Source organism: Harmonia axyridis, chromosome X (assembly GCF_914767665.1).
Source record: "Harmonia axyridis chromosome X, icHarAxyr1.1, whole genome shotgun sequence".
In the NCBI taxonomy this organism is placed as follows: domain Eukaryota; kingdom Metazoa; phylum Arthropoda; class Insecta; order Coleoptera; family Coccinellidae; genus Harmonia; species Harmonia axyridis.
In genome coordinates, this window is record NC_059508.1 from 12,562,582 (window position 1) to 12,574,636 (window position 12,055).

At 38.4% G+C, this 12,055-nt stretch overlaps 1 protein-coding gene across 2 annotated transcripts in view; it reads right to left on the reverse strand.

Moving 5' to 3' along the window:
• The window catches only part of LOC123685961 (Kv channel-interacting protein 4-like), a 175,630-nt gene that overhangs the window by 103,913 nt on the left and 59,662 nt on the right, over window positions 1-12,055 (reverse strand). For both annotated transcript variants that reach the window (XM_045625863.1, XM_045625864.1), the window contains one exon: window positions 5,015-5,139. In XM_045625863.1, coding sequence (XP_045481819.1) covers window positions 5,015-5,139 — 125 coding nt within the window. The remainder of the gene's footprint in view (window positions 1-5,014; window positions 5,140-12,055) is intronic.

Consider the following 12,055-nt stretch of genomic DNA (forward strand, 5'->3'; position numbering starts at 1 on the left):
TGAAATGAGCACCGAAGACGGCGAAGGAAGTGGACGCCTAAAGGAGGCTGTTACCGACGGAAAATCAAAAATGTTCACATAATAATTTTGAATTACTGTAAAGTGAAGATAGCAGACATTGTGAAAATATCATCTGAACGTGTACATCATATCATTCACGATATTTGTACATGAGAAAGCTGTGTGCAAAATGGGTGCTGTGCGAGCTCACAATCGATCAAAAGCAACAACGTGTTAATGATTCTGAGCAGTGTTTGAAGCTGCAATAAACCTGAATTATTGCGTCGATATGTGACAATGGATGAAAGAGGGCTTCATCCTATCACTCCGGAGTCCAATCGACAGTCAGCTGAGTGAACTGCACACGATAAACCGAATACAAAGCAAAGAAAAACACAACACTCGGCTAGCAAGGTAATGGCATCAGTATTCTGGGATGCGCAAGATATTATATTCATTGATTACCTCCAAAAGGGCCAGAGCGTCGACAGCGATTATTATATAGCATTATTGGATCTATAAAGGATGAAGTCGTGAAAAACCGCCGCATTTGAAGAAAAAAGATGCTGTTTCATTAAGACAACGTGCCGTGTCACAAATCAATGAAAACAATGGCAAAATTGCATGAATTGGACTTCGAATTGCTCCTGCATCCACCGTATTCACCAGATCTGGCCCCCAGCGACTTTTTCCTATTCTCAGACCTCAAAAAAATGCTCGCTGGAAGGAAATTTAGCGCCAATGAAGAAGTAATCGCCGAAACTGAGGCCTATTTTGAAGCGAAAGACAAATCGTACTACACAAATGGTATCGAAAAGTTGGAAGATCGCTATAATCGCTGTATCGTCCTCGAAGGCAACTATGTTGAATAATAAAATCGAATTTAGCCAAAAAATTGTGTTTTTCTATGGAAGGCCGTTGACTTTTCAATTGGCATGTTATGCTGTTATTGCTAAAAAATACCTTCTCAATTATTCTACTCGAAAAAGGTTCCGAAACAATAGAAACATCTGGCTTCAAAATTTTCGATTCAAAGATCAATTTGTGTTATCACATTCACGTATTTGATTTATCGGAGTATTGACTGATTCAAAGAAATTAACGAAATTGAATGTAATGGGTTTAGAAACAGCCAACCCTTGAACTCATTAATAAATGTCTAAGGTTTTAACTGACATTTGGTCAATACGTATTAGTAAAAGCTTTTTCCTCGCTTCAAACTGTACCAAGACAAACCATTTACCTAACTGCATTTTCCACTCCTCACTCTTCAGTTCGTGACGAGCAATAGTGACATGAAAACAATTAACCTCTATGTGGAGTTTACAGCTTTTTTATTGGAAAAATAAGACGACTATATCACTCAAAAAGAAAACGATTCATGAGAAACGGCGTTTGTATCTTACCCAATTACTTTACACGTAAAAGAAACATAGTAACTTTGTTTTTGTCTGGATAATAGTTTTCTCGATTTCGCTACCGTGACAAAAGGAAATTCTATCAAGAATCGGAAACTTCTATATCGGATACGTAAGTATGAACTGTGTGGAAATCCTTCACAATGGTGTGAGTTGCTGACAAACTGGCTAGATTGTAGGAGCCATAAAGTCTAACACAACAATTGCTGACGATTCTTCCCTAATTCAATGGAGAAATTGTATAACTGTTTAATTTTTGAGATTCAACAATCAGAATAATCTGAGATTTAAGGAAACTCGTTATTATAACATTCAATTTTAAATATAAAGAAATTATTCAGATTGTTAAACAGAGATATGCCAATACCCTTGGCGACAAAATCAGACAACTTCTTGAATGACATTAGATTGAACCAGTACATCAACTTGGATAAAGAACTGCTAAGGATAAAATTGCTCCAAATTATATCCAAAATTGGCTCATATACGATAACTAATGACTGTATATTAGAGTTCACAGGACAGAAATTCTCTCATCAAAAGCTACTACCCAAAAATGAATATATAAAAGATATCAAAATATATATTAACTGACAAAGAAACTGCACCAACTAGAAGGAGCTGTTTAAATTCGAATTTTTTTTTGGTAAAACATAGATAGTATAGCAAGTAGTAAATTAATGAATTTGGTGAAAAAAATCGTGGAGGTTTTTTCATGTAAACAATTTTGGTTACTTAAATATTGTAGTCGTTTTTTCCAAGTTTTTTGAATGCTACAACAAACCAGCTGCTCGAGGAGATTCACAGTCGATGTTTAGTTTTTGTTAAAATGCCTAGACCACGTATACGCGGAATTTATCGCCAGCTAAGTGAATTTGAAAGAGGTCGAATTATTGGTCTACGGGAGGCGGGGTTGCCATTTCGAGAAATCGCTAACCGTACGAACAGAAATCCAACCACTGTTATAAGATATTGTCAAGCGTGGTTTGATAATGACCAAAATCGAAAAAGAGTAGGTCCTGGACATCGAAGGGGCACAAATGAAGTTCAAGATCGACGTCTATGACTAACAGCCATGATCGACTACTCGATCTTTGACTGATGAGTGGTTAGGAAAACAGGGCCATCTGTAACTGTTCAAATGATTTACCGCCGGATATGGTCTTTTGGACTGCAGCATTATCGATCCCATCTTGTGTTACCTCTGACGGTTGAGCATCGCCGGCAACGATAACAGTGGTGCAGAGAACGTCAACATTGGAATGTGGGATGGCATCAGGTTGTCTTCTCTGATGAATTCTCCTTGGGTGCACATAATTGCTGAAGAATGGTTAGACGACGTCGGGGAGAAAGACGTGAACCTCAGTACGATGTTGAGCTTCATGTACACCGGGCAGTAGGCTTTATGGTATGGGGTGCTATTGCACATGCAAGTAGGTCAACTTTAGTCTTTATTTTAGGTAACATGATAGCGCTGCGTTACGTTCAAGAATAAGTTGAGCCATATGTTCTCCCTCACCTCAACCGTCTTGAGAATCCAATATTTCAGCAAAATAATTCCTGACCTAATGTTGCCAGAGTTAGTTTAAACCTTTCCGAAATGACCCATGTGAATTTTTTTGCCATGGCCGCCCAGATCCCCCGATCTTTCGCCCATATAACATGTTTGGGACATCATGGGTAGAAAGATTGGAAATTTACCCCAGCCCCCACGGACTTTGGCGGTTCTGAAACATGAAGTACAGGTAGCTTGGGATATTATCCCTCAAGAAGAAATAGACCGTCTTATTACATCAATGCCGAGACGTGTTGTGGAGTCTATAGATAATCGCGGTGGACAAACACATTATCAACAAATTTATCAAAAAAAAAATTGTAAACCCTTCGTTTTTTTGTCCAAATTCTAATTTTTCCAAGCTATACTATGTATGTTTCACCAAAAACATTTAAAATTTAAACAGCTCCTTCTGGGTGTTGCAGTTTCTTTGTTAGTTAGCATACAAGCATCCCGAAAACTGAAACAGGAGAGAAGAGACACATAGCACCTGGCTACCAGCATTGGATCGAACCCAAACTAAACCAGTCTGAAATGGGTAGAATGAATCATCTCCATACCACATAATGGAAAAAGTAATAATACCGTAGTACCCTATGGCAAAGGGTTCTTTCAATTCTGGAATGAATGAATATGTGGAAATCAAAATACCTAACTCAAAATTAATTCAATAGGGTTTTTTTCGTGTAAAAACTGATTCAATTGAATATTCGTCCGTTAAAATAAAAAAAAACCGGGTGTGGTAATTTTCTTTATTGGAAAGCATGTGAATAGACTTCAAGTCCTGCCTCTTTCATGTACCCACCCGTGCTTTCATCTTCCGCTCCTGCCAGTCAGACAATACGGGGTAATTTTGCAACCCTGCCGTAATTGTTTTAACATTCCTGTCACGGAGTGTATCATTTTGAAGTTCTATTATTCCATTCGTATGCGCACTGTTATAACAAGAATAATGATTTTCCATTATTCCCTTAACAATGCTTTACTCAAATATTTTTATTTCACAGAACATTGTGCGGTTGCAGATTTTCCTCCCATTTTGAATTATGGAGATTTTTGTCTTCATTCAACGAAGAAAAAAAAAAGCTGAAGGCCTTCCTTGCCAGATTGGCCAATTGGAAAATTTTTGGTTTTTAGCCGTGGTCAGGTCGATTTTTCACCTGACGTTTCGCTTACTACTGCGGTAAGCATCTTCAGTCAATATAAACAAATAAAAAGAGAATTATACAGGGCGATTCACCGAGATGGCCTATCAGACGTTTATGAAAAACTGATCACAATTTTGTGCAGAAAATTAGCATGTTGGGGTTTGAGACAATGATCTTTCTTCCTAAAATATTTTGAGACTCTACAACTTCCGGTTATAGCAGAAATAGACTACTACTTCCTTATTTCAAATGTCATACCCAGTATATTATAGCATCGTAAGATAGCTTTTTTGATGACAATTCCAGCAATATACCATACTATGGGTAAAATTCAACGGTTCATGAGTTGATGGGATTCTTATGAAAAAATGGTGGCGATGAGGACTCACATTTTTTTGAATTTTTCGGCAGAAAAAACTTTTTTCGAAGAAATTTTTTCCTTCTTCGATTCTGCAAAAACGGAGTCTCATAAGACTGTTTGCGGTTTGGATCAAAAATGTACAGGGTGTTGATAAGGAGATCATGAATTTGGACAACTCAAATGTATCAAAACTCAATATTTTCAAATTAGAACCGATATTTTTCAGTATTTCTGTCGATTCTACGTACAAAAATAGTGGGAGTTACTTCAGCAAACCCTATACCTAAAATTAATACTTCAAGAGTTATCGAGGGAGAACTTCAAATGAAGAAAAACCGCAATTTCAAACTGTGTGGAGTAGTCTGCAACTTCCGGAAAACACAGAAAGATACAAAAATTCGATCTAATAGGCCATACCGGTGAATCACCCTGTATATTCATTCCAAAGCTTGATGTGAAAAATTTTCATTGCAGGAATTCAATGGAAGTTTTGAGTTGAATATAATCAGGATATTATCTTATTTTGACTTACCTGCTTGAAACCTCTGTACATCAACTGAATTTCCTTTCGGGTAAACTTTGTTCTGGATGCTAATTTGTGCAGTTCCTCTGGGCGATAACGCGATATGTGAAAATTAAACTCGTCAGTTTCATCATCTGCAACAGAAAAGGAATCATTTAATCTACAAAAAACATCTTAAACAAAAATTGTCTAACTTTTTGAAGTATCCAAATTTTTTGTATAATAATTTTTTTTTTTAATTTTCTTCGATTCTGGTGGAGCAAACATCACGAAATATTGTTCTTCTCTGGTACGAGAACATCGATCGATGATTATATTATTTCGTTATTCACTGAGGTATGAGAAATGGCCGTATTCAAGAGAATTAATGAATATACGTGCAGTGTGAACGCCCTATAATTTGTGAGTTTATTGCTGAAAATGGCTCGTTATGTCTTTTGGCATCCTGAAAATGTTGAACTGCCCAATAATCAACACGAATTCATTCCTAAACGAGCGTCAGTTTGCGGTGATCCGCTTCACGGAAATCTCTCTGTGTGGAAATATTACGTTTGAGTGAAAACAGATGTACTCTTGGTTGATTTGATAGTTCATTTCGACACTTGTGAAACACAGCTGCATATTTACTATGAAATTGAACTATGTAATATCGGGATTAATCTGAAGCAGGCTATCCACTTCATGATCTTCCATTTTCCTACATCTCTACTTCCAAGAATGATCTCCCGTGTTCTAACTTTAAGCATTCAATATCTATATCAACTCCATCTTTCCACCAACATAACCTTCATTTCATCCCTATTCATTTCCATTAGGAATATGTGTGTTAGTTCATTCCAAATTACCATATTCGTCTGAATTTTCTGCACCCTTCGCTATGATGACCAAATCTTCCAGATATGCACATTCTGATTTTTGGAAAGCCTTCTCGATATTTCATACATCTTCTAGTGTACTCTGCTTCATCAGTATAAAGGTATTATACAGGGTATATCATTTAAAAATGTCCACCTTCAATAACTCAACCACGAATCAGTACTTTTGTGAGAACACTCAGACAGGTCGATTTTAAATGACAGAGGGACATGATCTGGAATACAAAGCTTGTTTTTACCGTTTTTTTGCAGTTGCAAACAAAAAACAATACCCTGTACCTCTGTGGATATTCACTTTATAGAACACAAACTGCAGGTTCATACAAATTTGAATCTATGCATACATTTGTGCTTCAAAACTATCCAGTTTCCTTATTCAATTTCCTGATGGGGTTGCAACTCTCTCCAGGGGGTTGCTAGTAGAAAGAAGCAGATTATGTCCCCCTGTAATCAAAATCGACCTGTCTTGAGTGTTTTCACAAATTCTGATTCGTTGTTGAGTTATTGAGGGAGGACACTTTTGAATGAGACAACCTGTATTTGTAATGAACAGAAATTTACTACAGAAAATAATGTATTGAAGATATGAAACATCAATGATCTAGGAACTTAGTGAACTTCTAACAGAATGTATACAAACAATAGGTGAAGGTACCGTTAAAAAATATTCCTGGTACATTGGTAAGTTGAGTAAATTTTGGTGAGTTAGGTTAGGATATAACTTGATTTGGTTATGATGTTAAAACTCATTTGAAATTTATAATTTTTCTATTCCGAATGGTAATTCCTTTCTGATCCAGAAACATCGATCGATGATTAGATTATTTCGTTATTTACCGAGGTACGGGATATGAAAATTGTTGAATAATATATTGGAACGGTTGTATTCAAGTAAATCAATATACGTGCAATGTGAGCGCCCTATAATTTCAGAGTTAATTGCTGAGAATGGCTCGTTATGTCTTTTGGCATCCTGAAATTGTGTAACTGCCCAATAATCAACATAAATTCATTCCAGCCATCCTAAATGAGCGTCAGTTTCCGGTAATCCGCTTTGCGGAAATACCTCTGTGGAAAAATTACATTTCAGTGAAAACGGATTTATTCTTGGTTGATTTGATCGTTTAAACACATATGCATGTTTACTATAAAATCGGACTGTGCCATATCTGGATTAATCTGAAGCAGGCTATTTTGTTCGAGATCATTCATTTCCCTGGATCTCTACTCCCACGTACCTGAATGATCTCTCCTGTATGAATATAATGGTTATTTATTATTTATTGTTTCCTCTATATGTTTGTTCCTGCATGTCAAGCAGGTTGCTATAGATGCCTATGTGTTGACGTTGGTTGTTGCCCTACAGTCCATAGGGTCTGTCTGCCAAAACCACAAGTGGGCGGCTGGCTTCTATTGTTGACTCCGTTTGTTTGTTGGTTCCCACCAAGTGTTGTCCATCCCAACACTTTTTCACCGCACTGATGAAGGTCGAAAGCCGGTTAGCGCTTCTCCTTTAGGGGTTTGTCCCTGAACTTGAAATTGAAACTACCGTTGAAATATATTATGTCTTTGGAAATGTCGATAAAATGATGGAAAAGCTGGTTTTTTGAATGACACATGTTTTAGCGCTATTATTATTATTTGAACTGGGGTCGTTTTGGTTCGGTAAGCCTTTCGGGAACTGCGACCATGCAGATCTTTTGTTCACTACCCTACTCATTCATAGAAACCCAGGGAGGTCGTCAACGACGTTAATAAAATTGACAACCTCCTCAGGGGCCTTGGCCGTTACCTCTCTGGTATCCAGAATCGGCTTACCCATGTGAATGGTTCTTAGGCCAGCCAGATCCAGACTTTTGCATACCATGTGGTCGGCTGTTTCTGCTTCCGATCCACAGAGCCTGCAAATCTCATCTGCTGACTTTCCCATACGGTACAAATGATGTTTGTACCGACAGTGCCCCGTCAGCAGTCCCACCAACACCAGAAGCTCGGTTCGCGACAGCTTCAGGAGTTTTTTGGTGTAGGTAGGTGAAATCTTCACGAATTTCTTTGCCTGAACAAGTCTAGGAGTGTGAGTCCAGTGGATTGTCCTGCTGTTCAATTCCCATAGCTGGACCGCAACTTTATATTGGTCTTTTCCTATCCCACAGAAAGGCTCAGGTCCAGCAGGTGTTAACCTTGATGCACTTTTTGCAAGTTCATCAGCTCTTTCATTTCCTTCAACCCCACAGTGCCCTGGTTCCCATAATGCGCCCCCTTGAGGTTCATTTTAAGACACTCCTGGGCGTATACATAAACAGCCATTATCTCGGTCTGTAGAATCGATGGCTCACTTCCCAGGGCTTTAGGGATCCTCAGTTTAGGTACATTTATCCCAATGCCGGTGGTTCTCCTAGAGGGGTTTGTCCGTGAAATTGAACTTGAAACTACCGATGAAATATATTATGTCTTTGAAAATGTCGATAAAATGATGGAAAAACTTGCTTTTCGAGTGCCACATGTTTTAACGCTAAAAACCGTATGAACCAAATTTCCATCTGCAAATCTCTACTGAATCGCAACAAAATAGACCCATTTCTGAAGGCGATGGTGAATGAATATGAAAAAATGGGTCACTTACGACATGTCAAGCTAAAAAGATCATGGTTGAAAGCCAACGAAACTGTCCTGACAGTGACCAAGCCAGGGTTGATGACCAGAAAGGTGGTACTGTGTGTTTGATGGGATTGATAGGGTATAGTCTTCTATGAGCTGTTTCCCTATGGTCAAACGCTCAATTATATCACCTACAGTGAACAGCTTGACCGTTTGAAGCTGGCGATAGAACATAAGTGGCCAGAATTAGTGAAGATAGTGTGTTTCATCAGGACAACGCCAGGCAACGCATTTTTGGTGACCAGTCAAAAGCTCCGGGAGCTCGGGTGATAACTTCCACCTTATTGTCCGCATCTGGCACCAAGTGGCTACCAGCCGTTCCTTTCTATGACCAACGTGTTTGTGCGAGTTTTTGGCCAATGGGAACAAGGTCTCCTTCGAAAGAGGCATTATGGAATTGAATTCTCTTCAGCAACAAGTTATCGAATAGAACACCGCATATTTGACTTAAATTGAATGAATAAAACATTGATCTGAAGCGAAAAACACGAAATTAGTTTTTTCCCAATCCAATATTTCTGGAATGCGTTAAATCATTGAAATCGTTGTTATAAATGAGCACTCGTACAGCAACACGATTGGAACAGTGACACATTTCATTTCAGTGGAATGAAAAATAATGTATTCGAAACATGAACGGTACCAGCTAGATTGAGTATGGGAAGTTATTGAAAATACCGTCTGCTGAAATGAAAAATTTCCAATATCGCGCGTCCTACACTTTTCGGGTAATTAGTCTTTGTAGGTTACAAATTCCAACAACAGACGAGTTGTAAAAGTATTCTGCAATAGTGCCAACGTAATTCACATAACGAAGTTTCCTAAATTACTCATCTAGAGTCGAGTGCGTCTAGATAGTCGTCTCATATCGATCGAATCAACTTGAAGCCTCATTAAGACTTCAAGGAACGATTGAATGTGACAAAATTCCCACTACTGCTCGGCTGATTGCGTGCGATAACCCTGGCATCAAGAGGGATTAGCTAAATTATACTAGACCGGGTCGACAGGTGGTCTCTGAACCTCAAAAATTCATGGGATTTACAGCGCCATCTAATTCGTCATGACCAAGACGTTTTTCATCCGTTTTGGGACAATCTACGCAGCTGGGAGATTTGTTTTCGACCAATTCCTGCGGAAATCAAGTTAATTACAGTTGGAAAATAAGTTTCAGCTTCGTTCGTTCAAACAAAATAACTGAAATCTCTTTTGCTGAAACAGCAGTTTTCGGTTGATTATAGGATGGTTAGAAACTGTATTTTAAAGATGTTATTCATTCAATTTCACGATTGGAGCACAATTTCTTCATTAAAATTTGAAACAGAATCGAATAGTGAATAAAAAATACAATAACAATTTTTTTACTCAATTTAGATAGAGAAGATAACAAAAACAAGACTCAGTGGCCAATTGATCACTTTTCCGAAGTATAACACGGCCAAGAAACTTTTCTTGCAAAATTGTGGTTGTTTTATTGCTTATGTGGCACGTAGAGCAGTCTTGTTGCCAATAAATGTCGTCCTTATCAATTTTTTCCACTAATTTCACCATTGCCGGTCTAGAAGGTATTAGGTGTACAACTTCGATTCTGTCGTTTTGCAATAGATGGCTGTATAGCGGTAAGTGGTAGTCGAAAAAAATGGATCGTTGATATCACACAATAAGCTTAGGTATTTGTAAACATAACGCCATCGACATATCACTCGATTTGTATCTGCATCATAAAGTTATTCTCGATTAAACGTGTCAGCTTACGAGCCAAATTCTCATCATTTGCGAGTGCTTCAATATGAAGAAATATGCGACTGAGGCTCATCGAATGCTCTCAAACACATATGGTGAGGCAGCTTTCAGTTAAAGAGCGTACCGAGAATGAATTATGATTTATGATTATGATTATGATTTTAACGTTTCAAGAACGCTTCGAAGATGCAGAATTGGAGGCATTACTTGATCAGGACTCGTGTAAAACGCAACAAAAATTGGCAAGATAATTGGGAGTTACGCAACAAGCCATTTCAAAACGCCTGAAAGTCATGGGAATGCTTCTGAAACAAGGAAATTGGGTACCGTACGAGTTCAAGCCGAGAGACGATGAACGGCGTTTGTTTGCTTGTTAACAGCTGCTTGCAAGGCAAGAACGGAAGGAATTTCTGCATCGCATTGTGACGAGACGAAAAATGGGTTCATTACGATAAACCCAAGCGCAGAAAATCATAGGGATATCCCGGCCATGCTTCCACGTCGACCGCCAAACCGAATATTCACGGTTCCAAAGTCATGCTCAGTATTTGGTGGGACCAGCTCGTCGTAGTGTATTATAAGTTGTTAAAACCGACTGAAACAATTACAGGCGATCGTTATCGAACGCAGTTAATGCGTTTGAGCTCTGCAGTGAAAGTCAAACGGCCGCAATTCAACGAGAGATATGATGCAGTGATTTTACAGCAAGACAAGGCTTGACTCCATGTTGCGAAAGTGATCAAGACGCTGAAATGGGAAGTCCTACCCCACCCACCTATTCTCTAGACGTTGCTCCCTCGGAGTATCACTTGTTTCGATCAAAGGAACCGGGTCTGGCTGAGCAGCACTTCCGGTCTTATGAAAAAATAAAAAATTGGATCGATTCAAAAGATGGCCAGTGTTTTCAGCGCGGGATTCGTCTGCTGCCCGAAGGATGGGTGAAAGTAGTGGCCAGCGATGGACAATACTTCTAATCATAAATGTATAACCAGTTTTTTACAATAAAGCCTCGAATTTCAGAAACAACAGCGGAAGCAAAGTTGTGACGGGCTTTTCAAAATGAAACCTCTCAACGGAAAATCCTGTACTATTGAATTTTTCTCCAAGAATTATCCACATACAAAATAACTGTTTTTCCGATAGCAACCGAATCAATGATATCAATTTCAATCAGAATTATCCATTAGGAATTCTTATTGATAAGTAGCCTGTGACCTGAAGAGCAATTCTCTGATTTCAATTGACAAATCACCGAAGATGAAGCGTTCAAATTAACACAGTTTTTCAAGCGTGAAATCACATAAACACGACACTTTTTATCGGTCTTGTTAGTCCCGACTCCTTTATCTGCAATGTGGAGGGTTCATCTTTATTCAAAACGCGACTTGAATCTCATCTACATTTCCAACCACTCTATGAATTGAATAAACGATAATTCATTTCGAATCTACAGTTTTTTTTATCTACCATTCATGTCGTTTTTTTATTCCCGAGGGATACACAATTTATTCCGACGCTGATACCTGACTCTGGAATATCCTACTCGGGAATGAAGATCATAGGCCTTTATGTTATATCGTCCCATTTGCAACGTTCTGACAACGCTCTAGCAAATACTGAGAAATGCAATTTCTGTGACGGTCTCCATGCTTATGCACATCCTTTATCCGTTGGCTGTTTCGAATTTTCTGTTCTACTCTCCATAAAGCTGATGGGACAATATTGATGTGACATAAATCGCCTTTCAAAGCGAAAATACCGTTGGAATCCTTGA